Source organism: Sabethes cyaneus, chromosome 3, assembly GCF_943734655.1.
Source record: "Sabethes cyaneus chromosome 3, idSabCyanKW18_F2, whole genome shotgun sequence".
NCBI lineage: Eukaryota > Metazoa > Arthropoda > Insecta > Diptera > Culicidae > Sabethes > Sabethes cyaneus.
The window spans coordinates 40,080,747-40,102,159 of record NC_071355.1 but is presented as its reverse complement, the minus strand read 5'-3'; the positions used below and the strand labels follow the sequence as shown (position 1 = coordinate 40,102,159).

General features: G+C 38.8%; 1 protein-coding gene across 1 annotated transcript in view; it reads right to left on the bottom strand.

The window, feature by feature from the left end:
• The window catches only part of LOC128739491 (tyrosine-protein kinase Fer), a 101,019-nt gene extending 83,822 nt beyond the window's left edge, over window positions 1–17,197 (bottom strand). Inside the window, exon 1 of the mRNA XM_053834984.1 lies at window positions 16,291–17,197. Coding sequence (XP_053690959.1) covers window positions 16,291–17,197 — 907 coding nt within the window. The remainder of the gene's footprint in view (window positions 1–16,290) is intronic.
• Between the last annotated feature and the right edge of the window lie 4,216 nt (window positions 17,198–21,413).

Genomic DNA, 21,413 nt, shown 5'->3' with positions numbered 1-21,413 from the left:
ACGACGTTGAAAAACCAATACCAATTTGACATCTGTTCTTGGGAAGTACGCCAAAGTGTAAACCGACCCCTTTTCTTTAACTGATGTTATGGTTTGGATATTTACCCTAGTGCAATTTGATGTCCTGAAAGTAAACCATTTTGTGAAAATATAAAACCACCCATTTTCTTCAACCGAGTTAACCTTTAAACAGTGAATCTAGTCCCAATTAATGTCCTGAAAGTGAAACGTCATAGAAAAGTGAGTGGTTATCCTTTCCTTTTGCCAGATCGTATCTGTATAGGTTCTGCCAGAATTATTTTCGGAACTGTTGTCTTGCACGGAAAGGATATTTATGCATGTGACGTGATAGAGCAAAATCAGCGACTCTCTTAGCCGAGAATAGTTTTAAATGTTTTTTTTGCTACTTTGCGTCAGTTAATTGCTCGCAATTCTTTGCATAGTTTTAAGTAGGGCTGTCTAACCGGTAGTACCGGTAGTACCGAAACCGGTAATACCAGCCAATTTTTGGATACCGAAATACCGGTTTTGGAAAAGCAAAAAACCGGTATTTCCGGTATTTTCTATTTTTTATATTATATTCTATTTTTTTAGTTTCCTTATTCAAAGAAGAACTAAGTTGAATAGAAGATTGTAAAACTCATACAAAAACAACTTCGTGTTAATGCTGACGAGATTCTTCGACTACTAGCAATGAAGAGGGTGAAACTGTGGATCAAATAATTATAGCTCTTGAGTCCGTTTAAGGCACAGTACTGCATCTTTGCTGTTCCATGCAAATGTTTCATTGTATAAGCCAGACGTCACGTTTCAATTTATTTTTGAACAACTTGATATTTACAAGCCGCCAAATTATTCGAAGCTCTCAAATGATAAATTTGGTAAACAAGATCAGGGCCCGGCAACGTCGCTTACAATAGTAAATACAATAGTCACTCAACAATGAAGTAATGAAACTTCAGTTTCAACTGCAGCAACGCCGATTCGTTTCAAAACTGGCTTCAATCAGGCACCATGAAACGATTTTCACCTCACCATGACGATCGGTTTTAAAGTTTCATTTGTATTCTTTTATCAAATATTCACTATAAGGCCAACAACTTTGAATGCAATTGAACTGAATTTGAGTAATATTTCTTACATTTTAATGCATATTATAATTAACCTATTCAACATCGATAAGCGTGGTGACCAATTGGTTAAAACCATATTAAAAAATAATAATAAAAAAAACATCGATAAATCGTGCCTGACTGTCAGTCGTCGTCATTCGATACAGTCACTAACTTCAGCTGAAGTTTGGTTGAAACGTTCTGTTCAACAAATGAAACAAGTGACTTCATTTATTTCGTTTCATTCATTTCGGGTCGTGATTTGAGATGGGAATCTTCGCGCTTTTTGAGTATTCTTGACATCAAAGGATCTACCAGGAAAGAATTTGGAATATTTTTCAAGTCTTTCGTGTGATAATAAAACAAGCCGATGAAATCTCTAAGGCACTATCTACGAACAGTGGGATTAAAACCAGAGAAGAGAAGGTATCTGTGCACAATGATGTAGAGAATGATGCTATCCAAGGGGTCCGGTTTAGGGATAGAGGAAAAATTCGAGAAGAGACTGTAAGAGGCCAGTGCATTCATTATGCTGGAAGCTGCAATACTGGGATTTTTAAAAATAGTTAAAAGCGGGTTTCGCTACTACAAATTTGAAGAAATGAAAAGAAAATTCCTGATGTGCTTAAAGCCGTTCGCCAGACTTCAATGAAAGCGGAAGTTTTTTCAATTGTTAGAAGCGTTGGCAATAAAATTCGTTCGACCAAAGGAAACAAATCGCTAAGCGTATTATATCTGCCTTAATACTACTTTACAAAGCAACAATACTGATGTAAAAGTTTGAAAACAAAGATATTTACTGAAAAACATCAACATTTTTATTGATTCCGAATAATCCGCCAATACCGGTATTTTACCGGTACTACCGGTATTTTCTACGCTAATACCGAAATACCGGTTTTCACCAAAAGGGCCCAATACCGAGAGCCCTAGTTTTAAGTCAGGCATTATACTTAGATCAATTTCTTTCGAAAATGATGGACAAGACAAGGCAGGAAGGATCCGCAGTGATGCCAATGTTTATTTGACCGTATAAATAAGGCAGTAAGGTACTTGTAAAAATTTGGATTTCTCAAAAATTGCAACTCAGCCAAGCAATTTTATCATCAAAATACATGTATATATGTACAGTCAGTCCACAATCATGGGTCACACATAATTATGACCTTAGTTTTCAACACCGCATAATCCAAGCAAAAGCGTTGATTATGCGACGTTCTGAAAACTAATGCCAGAATTATGTGACATTTTAGCTATATCTGTTTATTAATGCATGAATATTATTATACTAATTGATTGATAAAATTATTATTCAGTAGTAGCACTAATAATTTGGTCAATCATTCGGTGACATTTGAATGGAAATTAGCAGCTGAAGCTAAAATGACCCACGATTGTGGACTGACTGTAAATAGTGTTTGATGCTGAATTGAGATTTGATCCTTTTTTAACATTCATTTACAAAAATCGAATTTTCTCAACCTGCAGCCTCAACAAACCCTATACATATATGCTTCATGTAGCATGTATACATATATGCATGAAGAATCGAATTGTTACATGCATGAATACATGCTACTGTCGCTAGAAAGAAGCTTACGTAGTCCTGCGTCACCTGTGTGGTCATGTCTTGTACATAACCCCTCTGATTTTTTTTTTTTTTTTTTTTTCAAACAAAAACACAAAAATTGGACATTTTGTGCTGTTTGAAATTCACAAATAGCTAAAGGATTGTTGGTATTGCTTGTCCATTTCCTACGTTTTAAGAACTACGTTATAAAAGAAATTACAGGCCATGTGATTCGCAGATAAGTTAAGGTACCCCGGGGCAAGTGGGAATACGGGGTAAGTGGGACCGGAGCTCATAACTCTCTTCAACCTTATTTTTTGCAAACAAACCTTTCTAGAAATGAAAGATACAACTCAAACGCATGTATTAAAATTATAAATTATTTATAGCAGGCATTCCAAACATCAAAATTGGACTTTAAAGCTGAGCGTTATTTTCAATTTGCGTTGTAACCCAGATAACACAAAATCGTAATAGAAAGTTCACATTAAATCGTTTTCATGTCAATTTCATATTGGAGTTGTATAATGATTAGAGTATGTCAAATCGAAGTGAGCAATAAGTTGTTTTGCAGTCGTGCGTGTCTTCATATACAATTCATGACTGTGAATTATAAAGCAGGATAGACAATTGCAATATTTGATTATATCTATATCATATATTCAGGAGTATTTAGTTGCGTGTTATAAAAACTGCGCAAAATAGAATTACAAATAGTTGTCAAAATTTTCGCACGTATATCGCCTCCACTTAGATATATGCTCTTATATGGCGTGAAATATAACTTTTTCGTTCAGATATGATTTCGTATACTTCAGTTGCAATCGAGATATACAAACCAAATGGTTTACTTGGAAGTTTGACGCACCTTTCTATAAATGATATTTTGACCACAGGCTTTACGTAAAATTACATGTTTTTCTGGCAGTAGGTAAACATAACGAGTGTATTAACAAATTACACCCGAAAACTAGTTGTTTAATTTGACAAATGGCATTAAAAAAATGGGTCGAAATAAGGTCGGCGCTTCGAAGCACCCGTGGCAAGTGGGACCTATTAAAAATAAAGTATTTCAGCACAAAACTTCCTGTCTTAATACATTTTTTAGATGTGCTACTGAAAATTTTCAGTTCAATTACATAATATTTATATCAGTAAAGCTTTGAAATAAAAACGAAAAGGACTAAACCAAGTGGCCCCAAAAAAGAAGCCCACATGCACAGCTTATGAGGGAACTAACAGTTTGGTCACATTTTGGTTACATCTAAACGATGTTAATTGAATTTGGAAAGGCAAATTTGATATAATTAAGCAAATCTGCAATTGGAATTGAAACAATAAAGTGTTGTAGTTATTATAACGTAACTATCTCTTATGAGTAGCTCTACCGAATTGGGCATGGTAGAACAAACAGATCATAATCATATTTTTGAGCTTTTAAACAATGGTTAATCCAAAATTACGTCTCGCAAGAATTGGATACAACGACATATTCAACTACATTTCATAACAATAATGCTTTACAACGTAATTGCTCATGATCTGTGTTTTATATAAATTATAAAGTCGCCCGTTGTGATCTGATTTTGTTACGCTATTTTCGAATCAACCCTTCGTACAAATATTGTTTTGGATTGCTTCTTGCAATGCTTTAATATTTCTGTAAATTAACTTACACAATTTACTATTATTTTATGCTTTTTAATCAAATTTGAATACAGGTCCCACTTGCCCCGGTAAATGGGGCCTATCGTCATAATTTTGAAAATTCTCCTCCAGATTCATTTCATGTAATTTGATAGGCCTTTTTCGTAATTAATCCTGCGAAGTAATACCACTGAAGAGTTTCTGTGCTGAAACAATTTTGAAATAATCATAGGTATAGAAAACACAGTGGAATAAACCCAAACTATGCATTTTTTAGGTCCCACTTGCCCCGGTGTACCTAATTTGTTATTTATTTGAGTACTTCATTTGACTATAAATTGTCTACGTGACAATCAAAATCTGCAAAAATGATGGAATAATTCGAGTTGCCACCACTACTACTGGTGCCACCACAACTACTGGAGCGTCTACCCTAGTAGAATTAAATTGGATAAGTTTTCTTTTTATTTAATTCCAAAATCGGTATCGACCATCAGCGATTTCTACCAAAATTGGCATAATTGTTCATTCCGACCGCACAACCAATTTCCCAAAGTTTTATGCCCATTGATCAATCCCCCTAGCAGTGGCGCGTTGACAAATTAGATAAAAACTGATAACATCATTCGATTGCGCGGCCAAAAACCCATAGAAAAAGTATATTGGCATGTCTTCACATCAAACTGTTTCAGAGATATTTGAACCGGAAAAATGACTTATTTTGATAATCTGTAAAAAAGGAAATAGTGCCACTGCTAGTGGGATTGATTAATGGGCATAAAACTTTGGGAAATTGGTTGAGGTCAGAATGAACAATTATGTCAACTTTTGTTGAAATCGCTGATGGTCGAATCCAACCGATGTGTACGCTTGAGATGGAATGACCCATATCTCATTGTGTGATTGGAAAACAACGTAAATAACATTGGGCCCAACGCAGTGTCATACAGAACGCCTGGACTGGAGATTTTTCAAATTTATCGTACAGTTTGTGCCGAAGGGTCTCAGGATCTTATCAAATTTTGAACAAGGGCAGAATGTGTGGACCAAAGTTGCTGCCGGTTGACCTTCGATAATCGGTGAAATCAGAAAGCGACATCCACTCTTCGTGGCAGTTGGAGTTGGCGGCCTGACTGATGATGTTAAATGAAATGGAACCAGCGATTCTCGCCTGCAGAAACGCTGCAGAAAACTACCCATTGGGTGTTCTCTTGAAACGCACGAATTATTTTGCGCAAGCACCTGGAAAATCCTCAACTCTCTCATCGGGACATCGCAATCGGAACGGAAGAAGAAATGCGGTCAGAAAGGATGTTATAAGTTGAATCTATTCAAATCTTTCATTCAGAGAGCCAAGGACAGCATACGTACAAAGTGCAGAAAGCTCCAAATCGTGACGAACGGCAAAATACGGTAGGAAAGTCACGGTCCCGGAAATTGTACACCCAGATGCTGACGAAGCCAGCACCATGGATGATGAGACTTACGTCAAGGCGGACTTCCAGCAGCTTCCGGGGCTATTGTTTTTCACCGCCCAGCACGAGTTTGATATTCCGGAGGCAGCAAGGAAGCAGAAACTTTCAAAGTTTGCCAAGAAATACATGATTTGGTAAGCAATCAACTCATATAGAAAACGGAGTGCGCCGTTCGAGGGCCCTACGATCTTCTGGCCGGATCTACCTTCGTGCCACAATTCAAAGGATGTCCTGGAATGGTACGAAGCCGACGGGTCACTCTCGTATCCAAGGACATGAACTCCCCAATGCACCGGAACTAAGAGCTATCGAATAATGCTGGGCTATTATGAAGCAGGCACTACAGAAGCATCCAAAGGAGGTCAAATCTGAGGGAGACCTGAAGAAAAAGTGGGTTTCCGTACAGAAGAAGCTGCAGCCAGATGTTGTTCAGAGCCAGATGTTGAGTGGAGTTAAGTGTAAGGTCTCGTACCGTACCATACGGTTACGGTATAGAAGTTGAATGAAATAAATAAGCCAAAAGCTTGCTAATGGGTTCTAGGTATGTTATTGTCTGAAAGTTTGAAAAGGATCGATCAACTACGTAATTTTCTACAGCGTTTTCTTCCCGAATTTGATGTGGGACACCGTTTATACCAAATGCAAAGTGTGATTTTTCAACATTTTAATTGTGAATACGAGGCAAGTCACTTATGTTCGTTGAAATGAAATGAGTATAACTTTTAAAACGTTCAACACAGTTATTCTCGATCTAGATCCAATTTATTGCCTTTACTGGTTGTTCGGTACAGAGGTCTCTCATTCGCACAGCTAATACTACAGCTACAGGTTAACACTGTCTGCTGACATCATGCTCACTAGAAGCGAAAATTTGAATTGAAATTTGTACAGTTTGTGTAAGTGACACACTCTGTAGACATATGCACATAAAGTGCTATCACAATCTTTAAAACCAAACTAGACACTCTCTCCATCTAAGTCAAAAATCGAATAAGCACCTGCCAATTTGCCAACCAAGCGCAGCGGAGGGGCGATTCCAGTTGAAATTGAACCAAAATAAACCCACCGCCAAAAAGAAACCTTACCCACACAGTTCGGGCGGCGGGTCACAAAGATTTCTAAGGTTCTTTCCACAAGGCAGTAGCCGGCAGAGTATAGAGAAGCGTACCAAGCGCAGATAATTAAACTGCATTTTTAATGGATATATACTGCACTAGACGTTTCCGCGTTTCTCTCGCAGACAGCATTGAAAGACATTCAGTCGCATAAGCACGAATAGAAATAACTTCTTGACTGCGTTTTTCTTTTTTTTTTCTTTATGAGGATGAGCATCATGAGATAGTTCCTCTGTAGCGCAGACTTTTGAAAACAGTGTTTCCTAATGCTGCTGTTTTACTGCTCGTATTTCGTTTCTTTCCTCTCTCTGACAAGCTGAAAGTTTGTAAGTTATGATGGGCAGAATGTTGCTTCCAAGCAGCTGAGGCATTGAGCTAACATAGTACGATGCATGTTACATTTCAGAGACGCACTTCGTTACAAACTAGTTTCCGCGTGTCGAAGATGCTAAACGAGTGATGATTTCTTCGAAGCTCGAAATGAGTTCGAGAATTTATTTGCTCCGCTTGTCAGGGCGCCAAGAAAAAAATATGTTTTGCTTGTTGATGTGTTCTTCCGACGGGGAGCGTGTTTTAATCGAGTCGTCAGGAAAAATCTAGATTGGTGCTACACTAAACGAATGTATAGTAGTTTCGTTCACGACTGTGTATATTTTATAGCCAAACACAGTGAAAAACAGCGTAAAATTTTTGTTAGTCTATAGTGGTGAAAGATGATGGGAAATAAATAGAAAGAGCATATATGTCAAATAGACTTGACTACCAATCACTGATGACGAGAAAACGGATCGTAGGAACGTATTGATGGATTCAGAAGAACTAGTAAATATACAGCATTTTGTAAAAGTTAAATTTATGCTACACATATTTTTAGATTTTATTCATTTTTATTGCTTTCAGACAAATAGCGCAATTTTAACCATAACTTATACCCAACATACTTCAATAACCCATAAATTTTATTTTTTTATAACACAAAACGATATCGTAATTTTTGTTCAGTATAAATTATAAATTGACGAATGGAAAAAAAAGATCGTACCCTTTTCTCAAGAAATTCTCAATTCATGTTTCATGAAATGCTAGAATCCCAATTTTGAAGACTCGTAGGTAAAAAAATATGTACTTTTATGTAACTTATATCTCATTTTGTTACGATCCCAAAAAAGAGTAAATTTCTGGCAGAAATTGACGAAATATGTGAACTTCGAATCCTGAGTAAAAACTTAGAACATGGATTGTTAGAAACTCAGCTTCCAAAACACTCAAAAAACAGAAAAAACGAATGTAGGTACATTCTCTCATCATTTCATAGTTTATTTTCTTAGTGTTAAATCTCCCTTCGGCATATTCTGATGCCGTCCAGGTGTTTTCCTGTGTTCCGCACTTCATTCTTTTGCAGTATCGCTAAGGAGTGGGCGAATTACTTATCATCCGTGCTTGAGTGTCGGTGTTTTCACACTTTCCTTTATGTTTTCACTACTTTTTAACCAAAATCGTTCCCTAGAGCCAGAAAGTATAGAGAGTATTCAGTAGTGTGTCCAGACTTGGACTCACTGAAGCACGTGATCCACCTTCTCTAAGATTAAAATGTAAAGCAAAATAATTCCTCAATGAGTTACCGAAAATCGAGAGTTGACAATTACAATTAATACCCCGGTAGTTTCGCGATAAGAAAATTAATTGCATAAAAACAGATCCAGTTTCAAGTCAACTTTAATTTCATATTCTATTTAGACTCATTTTCAAGTACGATTTCAAGTCCAATTTCAAGAACAATTTCATATACAATTAGGGTAATTTGCCAATTATTGCATATCACCCACTTACGCACACTGCGTAGTGTTTGCACCTTTTCACGACGGTTTCTTATGTTAAATGTAATTTGACAACAACATCGGCTAGGTAATTTCATTATCCATCAGAATGTTACTATTTTCTTAGTAAATCAACGTGGTTTTTAAGCGTAATAACAACTTTTCTTACATGTGTCCCAATTTCGCTTTCACCAAACGATTTTCTTGTCAAAATTATTAAGAAAGTTGATTTATAAAATAAGCTTTCATCGAACGTTAGATACAAATAAACATGTTCTATGTGTTTCGTAGCATTGATAGAAATTTACTTTACTCAATCAATGTAATCCTAAAATATGTAAATGTAAGTGGCTTTGTCCTTAAACAAAACAACTTGGAAATAATGCCAAAGTAATATTATGAGGAAAATCAAAACAAAAGGTGTGCAACAATTGAGCATAAGGTGTGGAATAATAGAATTTGAAGGTTATTCTGGTGTGTAATAATTGGGTGCAGAGTTGCTATGCAAAAGACGTGTTTCACACAATATTTGTAAGAAATTCCACACAGATGGCAATGGGAATCTATTTTATGCTAGTTTATCGACATACTAAGCGGTTTTGCCAAATAAAATTTGCTTTCATTTGTTCAAAATCATCAAATTGCTGTAGACGAGTGCTTAGCTGTGCAAAAGTTGGCAATTTACCCTAGTCAATTACCAATAAGACTAATTTCGTGTTGAATTTCATATTTAATGTGAGTACAAATTCAAGTCCAAATTCAATTAAGTTCATGTCCCTCTAATGCATAATTTAAATTCCAATTTAATCTGAAATTAACGAAAAGAAGAAAACTTTTTTCCAAATTAAGTTCAACTATTTATATTTATTTCCTACAGATACGTATTTCGGCTACGACTTGCAGGCTACATCAGTGTTTGTTTTCCGAGCGTATCTGTCGGAAATAAATATAAATAGTAGAATTTAATTTGGGAAAAAGTTTTCTTTTTTTCTCTAATTTCAGCTTTCGTATTCTACTAAGATGCTCCAAAAATTTCACTCCAATTTAATGTTTAATTGAATTCTAATTCAACTCCGACTCAAATCCTATTTCAAATTTAATTTCAAGTGCAATTTCAAGTACAATTTCGTGTTCAACTTAATGTCCCATTTTGAGTCTGATTTAATTCTAATTTCACATCAGATCTCAAGTCCAATTTTAAGTATAATTTCAAGTACAATTTCAAGTTGATCAGGGCTCGACTCATGGAACAAATTTCATCTTTCATCCCCCGGCATTTATCAACTGTCCTAAGATAGGTCCACATAGGAAATTGAGCGCAACGCGACCTGGACGTTCGCGATAGTCGACAGAAGCTTTAAAACTTAGCGTCGCACCCGCCTCCCAACCATCGGACCAAAGAGCAAGTGGGCAGTATTTATAACAGAAATCCGTCGCCAGACACCAAAAGCCGACCACTAGAAATATCATTATTGTGAATTAAATGTTATATAGTAGTATAGTAGTATACTAAGAATAAACTTAATTTTTCCATCTGCTACCTTAGTACCTCTATCATTGCCCGTAATCATTGTAGAATGCTCTTTCGGTATCCAAACCGATTCTGGTATCCCGCTTACATCCCCTTACTAACCCTAAGCCCCCGGCCGACCCAATCAATCTGAGATTTTTCGGAGATATTTGTGACAGTTGTGATAAATATGAGTGAGTTCCAGGAACATTTATCTATTAATTATCAGAGATGCTTTCTTGGCGATCAACGACTGTAACTTCGACGTCATCATGTTTGGTGAAACCGGTCTCGACGATAACATCCTTTCAGTGCAGTTATTTGGTAGTGGCTTCAACGTCTTTCGTTGCGTCTTTCGTTCATCGAACAGTAATAAACGTTCTTTTGGTGGTGTTTTGATTGCCGTCGCACGACAACACACGAGCTCGATCTTCGAAAGTGCCCACAGTAGATGTCTGGAGCAGATTTGCGTACGAGCGACTATCAACGGTTTGAAGCAAGAGTAATGATAAAGCAATCATCGATGCACACGTCGCTTCTGTCCGCGATTTTTGTGAGTGCTGCGATGATCATTGTACTACATTAATTTGCGGTGATTACAACCAACCCCGTATTGTTTGGGACTACAGCGATGGTGCTATTAGGCACAATAATTCCACGACACTCTCCACTGCGAGCGCTGCACTCATCGACGGCATAGATTTCCTGAATTTAAACCAGGCAAATTTACACCGTAATCATCTTGGCCGTGTGTTGGATTTAATATTTCACTCTTCTGAGCGTGATGTCACAGTCAATAGGTGTGTTGCTCCGTTGCTGCCGGTGGACTTACACCATTCCCCGCTGACTATGCTGCTGAAAACGTTCCTGCTGACCCTATTGATCTTAATATTTTTGAAATTACACCACAAATGATTACTACTGCTGCGAAAAAATTGAAATGTTCGTATTCGGCTGGCCCGGATGGGATTCCGGCTGTTATTTTGTGTCGTTGCATTGAAACTCTAGCTGCTCCTCTCTGCTGCATTTTCAACAAATCGTTTATGCAGGGCAAATTCCCGAATATCTGGAAATATTCATATATGTTCCCGATCTTCAAGAGTGGTGACCGTTGAAATGTCAAGAATTACCGTGGCATAACTAACTTATCGGCTGCTTCCAAATTATTTGAAATAGTTGTTAGCACAGTTATAATGAGTACCACTAAGAACTACATAGATCCCGATCAGCATGGATTTGTACCTGGTCGTTCCGTGACTACAAACCTTTTGGATTTCGTGTCGAACTGTATATTGGAAACCGAGCGTAAAGCACAAGTTGACGTAATATATACAGATTTGAAAGCAGCGTTTGACCGTATTGATCACTTTACACTGCTAACCAAAATTTTGGCTTGGGTGCTACTCAGCAGTTTGTCACGTGGCTGAAATCATTCCTGTGTAATAGAGTTTTACAAGTCAAGCTTAGATCGGATTTATCATCTGCATTCACAAACGAATCTGGTGTACCGCAGGGTAGCATTCTTGGCCCACTTCTTTTTATTATATTTTTCAATGACGCAGCTCATGCTATAGACAATGGATGTCGACTTGTTTACGCCGATGACTTCAAAATCTACTTGACGATTCGTAGCTTAGAAGATTGTAATCGTCTGCAGCTTTTAAGGTGAAATTAGTCGTCATCGATTCTGCCAATTTCGAAAGCAGTTTTTTTGTTAGAAACAAGAATTCTGTTAATGAAAATATATTCGTTGTGTTCAGCTTGGCAAGAAGTATGCAGTATTTACATTTTGATAAACAGAACCCCGCTTTTGGGCCCAAAAACTACTTCCGAAATTGGGCTCTCCGACGAAAAGTCAATGATTGCTAATTTCTCGTTAATAGATAAATTTACGACGTGGTGTAAACTGAATTCCATGCTTATAAGCGCTGCTAAATGTGAAGTAATTACTTTTTACCGAACTCAAACGCCGATTCTCTTCGAGTATGCGATTAATGGGCAAGCGCTCAGGAGAGCGGATCACGTTAATGACCTTGGCGTTATTCTTGACAGAAAGCTGACATTCGACAGGCACCGCACGGCGATCGTGTCTAAAGCGAGTATACAATTAGGGTTCATCGCTAGAATAGGACCGGACTTCAAGGATCCTCATTGCCTGAAAGCCTTGTACTGCTCTCTTGTACGTCCGTTACTGGAAAATGTATGAGTGGTTTGGACCCCGCACCAGTTCGATTGGAACTTGCGGATTGATTTACCCTGGCGAGATCCTGCCAACCTACCTTCTTATCCGGATCGTTGCCGTTTAATTGGTTTGGACACACTTAAACGACGTCGCAAATTACAACAGGCCTTACTCGTGGCGAAAGTGCTAAACGGTGAAATAGACTCCCCAAAACTGCTGTCTATGATGAACTTCCGTGCTTCACAACGTGTGCTGCGACCATCCTCGATGCTTGTAAACCAGTTTCATCTGACGAACTTCGGTTATTTTGAACCAACAGCGTTTTGTGTGAGAATTTTTAATAATGTTGAACATCTCTTCGAATTTGGCGAACCCATTTATATGTTTAAAAATAGATTAGCTAGTAGTAATTCATTTTAGTCGCTTCATTAAGACTTTTATGTCAGATGATGTACAATAAATAAACAAATAAACAAATTCCCGTACTGGCCTTATTCCTAAATGGAATAAAAGCACTTTCTGAACAACGCAACAATCACATTTGGCAAATTTTTACCCCGAGTCCCTCTTCAAATCACAAAAGTATTCTGACATATACCCACATTCAGCAGTAAACGTGACGCTCTCGTTGTTCGTTGCAACCCGAGCTGCTGAAACTGATTACTCGCGACGGCTTGCACTCCCGCCCGTGAGTAGAATAAAGGACGAGAGTGAAAAAGAAAAGAAAAAGCAATTGCTCAGGAGTTATTTGATTCGCGAAGGAAGACGATGTGAGGATGTGCGTGCGCGAGTGTGTAGGTAGCAAAGTGTCTGCACACAGCTATGGTGGCTGTTTCTTTTATGAGCTTGAATGAGCGGCGTAAGCGTTGAATGCTATCCTTCTCATACTTACTCGCATGAGAGAAAACAACGTTGGCTTCTCGCTCGATTTGCAACATTGGTTCATTTACTGATTAGATAAAATGCCCTACACCATGTTAAGGTTCAGCTTTATCGTAGGGAAGTCCAATTTAAATCTTTTTTAATTACGAATTCATTTCCGATTTCAAGCCCAATTTGAAGTCCAATTTTATTTCTAACTTTAAGTCAAATTTTATTTACGTTTTCAGGTTTAATTTAAAGTCCAATGTTTGATTTTGGTTTTCCAGTTAGCTTCGAAGTACGATGTTGGTCTAACAAGCCAGTCGTCGTATGTTCGAAGGCTTGAGTTGGGCTGGACGGTATTGCCAGATGTAGTCAGTTTGTTAAACTAGCTGTGGCCCGGACCGTAACACTAGCCCCGTAATTATCCTGTACTCTGAAAGCCGGCTGTGAAGTACGTCGAAAAAAGGGTCAAGGTTTTAAAAGGCTCAAGTCCAGTTTCCAAGTCTGACTTTTCAAGTGCAATTTTAACCCCAATTTTAAATTCAATTTCATATCTCACTTTTAGGTCAATTTCTAGTTTCAATCAATTCCAAAAAATATCTGACAGGAAGTTCTAGTTCAAGACTATTTTAATTCCAATTTAATGTTTAATTACGAGTGCAGTTTGAAATCCGGCTTTCAGTTCAATTTTAAATACCTTAAACGCACCTAATTCGGCGCATGGTGCCTAGTTCTGCCCACCCCTCATTTCAATCAAAACTTCCAAATTCCTGCAAATTTTTATTTTAATTAACACATCTATGAAAATATATGTACATAGAACGAATCATTTGAAAATGCTATGATTATTAACGAAAATGCGTTTACAATAAAATTTATGGTGAAGGTGCAACCCGTGAACTATCAGTTGGATATGAGATTTCACTTAAAATCGGATATGATATTTGATTAGGATTTGATTTTGTCTTCGAACTTAACCCAGCTAGCACCAACTCGTGTATCAATGTACGGAAATTATCGGAAATATATCATAACAAATTCGAAATCGTAACTAAGCCTTGATAAAGTGGGACCAAGTTGATATTGTATCGTATATAATGATAATAACTGAAATACATACGATTTTCAGCACAAAATCGCATAACAGTACGGAGCGAGTCGCGCTTAATCGGATATTATCGTATATAAATACTTATTATGTAATCGTAACGCTTAAAATTATACGTAATCACGTATATCGCCTCCAAAATAGTACGGATAAGCCAATTTTGCACATCAAATACGATTTATTAGCATGTATATCGGTACGTAATGCTGATTTTTATCTTTTTTATACGTATGAAAATGCTAGGTGGGGAACTTGGAGTTGACATTTTACCGTAAACGCACCTAATTCTGCGCATGGTTCCTAACCGCATCGCATATTTTCGTTAATAATCATAGCATTTTCAAATGATTAGTTCTATGTACATATATTTTCCTAGATGTGTTAATTAAAATAAAAATTTGCAGGAATTTGGAAGTTTTGATTGAAATGAGGGGTGCGCAGAACTAGGCACCATGCGCCGAATTTTAATTCCAATTTAATGTTTAATTACGAGTGCAGTTTGAAATCCGGCTTTCAGTTCAATTTTAAATACATTAAACGCACCTAATTCGGCGCATGGTGCAAGTTCCCCACCTAGCATTTTCATACGTATAAAAAAGATAAAAATCAGCATTACGTACCGATATACATGCTAATAAATCGTATTTGATGTGCAAAATTGGCTTATCCGTACTATTTTGGAGGCGATATACGTGATTACGTATAATTTTAAGCGTTACGATTACATAATAAGTATTTTTATACGATAATATCCGATTAAGCGCGACTCGCTCCGTACTGTTATGCGATTTTGTGCTGAAAATCGTATGTATTTCAGTTATTATCATTATATACGATAGAATATCAACTTGGTCCCACTTTATCAAGGCTTAGTTACGATTTCGAATTTGTTATGATATATTTCCGATAATTTCCGTACATTGATACACGAGTTGGTGCTAGCTGGGTTAAGTTCGAAGACAAAATCAAATCCTAATCAAATATCATATCCGATTTTAAGTAAAATCTCATATTCAACTGATAGTCCACGGGTTGCACCTTCACCATAAATTTTATTGTAAAAAATCTTCATAATGGAGCTTCGAAATCGAGAGTTTGTAACATGATTGGTTGGTATTTTTGGGATAAGCAATCTTACCATCTTACGACAACTCGATAGTTGGCCAAAGCATACTTTTGAAGGATCGGTACCTTGGTGCCTTCCGTTTATGTTTGAACACGCCTACTTTGCCTATAGGGAAGATGCCTCATTACGTACCTCTAGCCAGTACCACTGTTATAACTTACCCTGGATAGTTGGTGAATGCAGCATTCAGTATGAAAGAAGGATGAAGAAGGGCCTGAGAAAAAAACATATGCTAAAATCACTTAAGACAACGCACGGTCTAGTTTTGCCAAGATTTAAACCCACAAACACTCGCTCGTCAAGGCAGACTCGGTAGCCTTCGGGCTAAAGATGCCCTCCCTTTGTGTTGAAGTCTGCTTTGCCAAAAGTGGAGTCTCCTACTGGGATTAGACATAAAAATGGTACTGGCTCGCGAATCGTAATGAAACCTCTTGTTCAAAGTCTAGATTGGTATTGAAAAGCAATTAAATCATGAAGGAAAATGGAACAAAACACCGAAACCAAAGCACGGATAATGAGCAGTTAGCTTGTACTGAAAAGAATGAAGTGCGGAGTATAGAAAAATACAAGGGCGTTATGCCAACAGAATTATATATAACTAGTCGTAGCGCTTACGTCCATAACTATCTGTCTTTGTAATGATTTTATAGCCTTAAACATGTAAGAATGATTTGACTTTTTTTTTTGAAGCACCCGCCACCACCAGTGAAAATCCGATTGTGGAAAGCAAAAACACAAAATATTAATAAAAAAAACCTACTGACCAAAATTCGCTCCAGACGAGGCACCGACGGTTCCGGTTGCGGCCAGTGGTGTCGGCGACACGGAAGCAAATCCACTGGAAGGCGACAGCGATGATGCCGACGAGCTGGACGGACCCGGTGAAACGGTTCGTTGCAGGTACGACGTAGACTTGGCCACCGTTAGCCCGTTAGAAGGTGGCGGAGTAGTGGCCGACAGTCGTCCGCCGGAAGTTCCGGCACCGGTGGTGCCAGTTCCGGCTATCAGTGAAGGCGACGAAAGAACGGACGTCGAAAATGCCGGCTTGAGGCGGCCGTTCAAAAATTGACGATACTGGCTCGGATGCAGACCATTCTGCAGTATGGTTGAAGCCTTTGGTTTTTTGCTGTTGTAAACGATGAATTTTTGGTTTAGGAGACTTTTTCCATTCTGGCCGCGGGTGTTGAGGAATGAAATCGTAAACTGATCGTCGGAAACCGGGCCGCTGTTGTAGTAGTTTGGACCGGCGGCATCGACGGTGTCGGAACCGTCGGAATTTTCGTCGATTCTTTGATAACGTGACAAAACTTCCTCCGATTGATAGCGTCGACGAGCGTTCTTCTGAAAACTGCTACTACCGACACTGTGATCCAGCGACAGTTTACCACGGCGGTTCAGATCTCGATTATTGTTATCGTCCCGATCCACTCCGATTCCGTTATGGTTAAATCTGTACATTTGAGAATCTTCTTTGTCACTATTGCTACTTCCCGGGCTACTGCTACTAGCAGAGTTGCCCTGATCACCGTCCACCAAGCCGGCTGTTTTCGATCCTCCTTGAACAACCACCGGAGCCGACTGCTGCCGGATGTGATGATGGTGACCGTTCGTCAGGTAGGAATTGGACTGGATAAACACTCCGTCGCAGGTGATTTTGATTGTTGTCACCATTACTGCGGGTTACCCCTTACTATCATCAATGGGGCCGTTGGCGCAAACGTGACAGTTTACGACCGCAAAGTTCGTTATTCATTAAGGCTTCCACTGGTTTCGGAAAAAAACAACAAATTTACACATTTGCCGGTGACGCGGTGACACGTGAAACCAATCTCGTTTGGATTTGTTATTCTGGGTGAAAATCAATATTTACACATACACATGGTTTGGATGCAAATGTACCTTAACTATACATAGCTCACTTGATGAATTGTTAGTAAACATGGACACTGGTTTACACATCGAATTAATCTGTAAATAATACAAAAGCTTTTAATAGATGGCTCCGATTGTGATGTATGCGAAAATGATTCCCCCGTAGATGAAATAAACTGTGTCATAAATTAGTTGTACTACACTGCGATGCGAGCCGATTTAAGGTATCCTGGTTGCTCCCGAGGCTGAATTTACACGCGCCTAAATTAATAACTTGATATGTGACGATGATTTCATTTCAGGTGATTCAGGTTGGACAACTTAATTCTTATTTATTGCTCAACAAAATGATGTCAGACCAACCAGCTTGGTTAGGAGGATTTTACAAAAATTAGTCTGCTCTGTGCTGTGTGGATCAATGAGATTATTTTCGCTGAGAATTGTGCGGTGCGGTGAATCCATCTGTACCAGATTGTTTGGTTAGTCAATTTAAACGTTTTCTAATGTTGTGATTCATGTGGATTTTTTCATCAGAATGATCTTTATGAAGTGAATCAAATGAACATTGTATATGTTTTCAGACATAACTAAGAAATTCGAGACTTGATGGAATCTAAAAAAAAAAACAAACGAGACTTACAAAGTTTGATTGATAGTTTGGCTACCTTTTTCCCAGCAAAAAAATCATAAACACGATTTATTATGGCAGCAAAACTGATAACCACTTCAGTTTGACTACTGGCTCTAAGATATCCGAAGAAAAATACAACCTCATCGAGAGACCGGTTTGCCGGTAGCCGTCGTCTCCTGTCTACAAAGGCACCCCCTCATGTAGGATGTACCACAGAACTCCGAACCGAATATAATTGATCGATTAGCCCAAATCCTTGCCGCATTCGCAACCAATTTCGATGACCTTTCCATTGACTAATATACTGCGTTATATGTATATGTATAGTTTCCGATTTGGCTCTCACAAACCGCGCCGTGTGGACCGACCGACCGACCGACCGACCATCGACCGTCCCCCCAGTTGAGGTCGAATCACGTAAGTGAGTATCGATTTGATGAACGGTGCACGGCGCGCACTGAAGGAAGAAGAATCATCATCGGAAGAGAAATCGACCGGGCAGTTTACTGGCGTGGCGGCGTTCGATTAATCGATGGCTAATTACACGAAGGATGATGATGATGATGATGATGATCGGAGGTTTGCTGTCTGGCTTTCGATTTCTACGGCGGATTTTGTTGTTTTTTTTACACACAACTCGACACGGATCCTTCTTCCTTGCCCGGAAGTCAGCAGGAAATTGTGTATCGGAATTCGTGTTTCGCTATTTTGGAGGTAATAAATTAACCAGTCAAGACGATGAATCATCCCCGCGTCCTGCTGTAATGCGAATCCGCAGCAACACCGTTAAGGAGGATAAATCGTCGATGAGAGTGATTCAGGTTCGTCGCTTTGTTCGTCTGACATTGACACAAGGTGACAAATTCGAGTGTGAAGCTTATAATAAATTTGCGTGTCTCCACGAACCGTGTGAACAATGCAAATCGTGTCGTGGCTCGGAGGTTCCGTCATTGCGGAATTAGTGACAATTTGTTTTTGTGGATCATAAATCCTACGGACGGGTGACTCATCGTCGTTGGACGGAGTTAACATAAACAAATTTAGCATTTATTTTGATGATCTTTTCATTGAATACGCTAGGGCACAGGGGCATAATGCTATCTGAGGTGAAATCTTTCTTCAACGTGGATAAAGAGAATGGTATCGTAACAACTACGATAGTAACGAAGCATCTTGAAGTTTAGTTTTGACATTGTTTTACAAACCATTGCTGACGTTGTGTGACCTGCTGGAAATTGTAAATCTAACTGCAATCACAGCACCGCCACCGGTAAAGCTGACAACATTAGTGCGCAACCGCGCACGGACGACGGACAGGTTCAGTGAGCGGCAGGCAAGCCGCGAAACGAATTACTCCGAATCCGATTATAACTTGCGTGAACTTTGCTGCCCCGCACAGTTTGTCTCTCACGATTCGTCGTCCGAACAAAAGTCTACGGAATCCAACAGCACGACAATCAGAGTCGGTGGCATTCAAAGACGGATGATCCACCATAGTTGAGGGTACAATAAAGAAAAGCGAAATCAGGTCAACTCTGCATATTTTTTTACGGAATTCCACCACTTCGCGGCAGCTTCCCACTAAATAAACCTGCTTGCACTGCAGTTGCGGTGAGCGATCGAACAACCCTACGCTCAGCCGCCAGGCGGCAGTGAACCGAATCCAGCCGACACGGTTGGATCCGACGGCTGGTTTGGGGCCTACCGCAACATCGTATCGTCACAACAACAAACGAGCAGATGGCGCTTTCGGGCTAGCTAGAGATGGTTCGTCTTCTTCTATTTCTTCTAAATGATTAAGTCAATCGGGGATTGCAGCGCTCTGTGATGGTGCCATCCAACCATACCGAGCAGCAGCACACATTACAATTGCTAACCTCGTTGCTGTCATCAGTCACTGGAGCGCAGAAGAGTTGCGGCTCTGTTTCTCAACTCGACTCCGTTCCACACACTGCCGCCGGAGGCGCTAGCGAATGTACCCCGATGACGAGTGCTCTCGTTTGTTACTTTTCGGGGTTAAGCTATTTGTTCACAACGTTCGGTATCGAAGCCAGCCAGAATTGTGCTGCAGCTCACTTTTCGGTTAGCCAATAGGCAATCAATCTGGTCGAAAATTTCGGTTCAACTTTTACTGCCTCATGAAATATGGCGATTTGATATCCATTGTCAAAGTTCATTAATGATTGCTTTAAGAATCTGAAAACAAAACGAAATAGCGAGCACATTTCGAACATAAAAATCAGTTATTTAGTTGAAAAACTATCTTTAGTCTTATTCAAAAAGAAAAAGAGACAAAAGTTGAAGAGTCGCAAAAAGAATGGATCAAACAGGAGACAATTTTATAAGCTTTAACACAAAAAAGTAAGAATAATAACGACGAAATAGCCTCAACTAAATTGAGATTCGGTGGCAGATTTCTCAATTGGTTACTCTCATATCTCAGTGGTCGTCAGTTAGCAGTGAAAATTGGAAATAACTTTTTTTATTGAATTTGTTCCTTAAGGCAGCCACCTCGAACCATCGATATTCTTTGTATACCATGCTGCATCAAAATCCGGACGGTACCAATATCCGGACACCTTTACTAATTTATCCTTATTAAGCAATAATATATACAATTTATGAGGTGTAGCTATGTACTTTGCAAATATAGAGTAAGGAGGGGTAAAAGTGCGATGCGGGTAAAAGTGCGATTCAATGATTTATCGGTGCAGATTCCGAGTAAATTTTCTACATTGGCATGGATGGGTGACTACTTTGACAGCTTGAATCTAACGTAAACTTTGGTTGCTTACGAAGCATAGTTGCTGAGTAATGAGCAAATGTTATTTTAGAGCGGTTTTGATGTAATTTTTCGTTACACGGCAAATACGATATCAACAGGAGGATATTACTTGTTGAAAATTTGTAGCAGCGTTTTACATCACTCACATATCTGTTTTGAAAATACGGCGAAAATAATTTACAAAATATATTTCGCTTTTCCGTAATTTAATCTAACCCCGTCAAGCGCCTAGCGGGGTAAAAGTTCGATTCACGGACGGGGCAAAAGTGCGATTCATGGACGAGGCTAAAATATATAACTAATTACATAAAGCTTTAGGCACTATATTACAGATACTAAAAATGAAAGATCTGCAGAAAATTGTGTGCTCTACAGATGTTGGCCGAAGAAAAACAATGTGTTTCCGCTGACGAAACAACAAACAAACCTTTGGAAACGTCTCGATCTAACGGAGGCTGCAATACACCAGTGCAAACTAGAAAAGGTGCAAATTGAGAATAATCCTTACCGAAACATAACGCAGATTGAAGATAATATGGTGTTGTTAGCTACTGCTGGGCTAATTTCATGGATTCTAGCTTCGAACTTTTGCCCCGCGG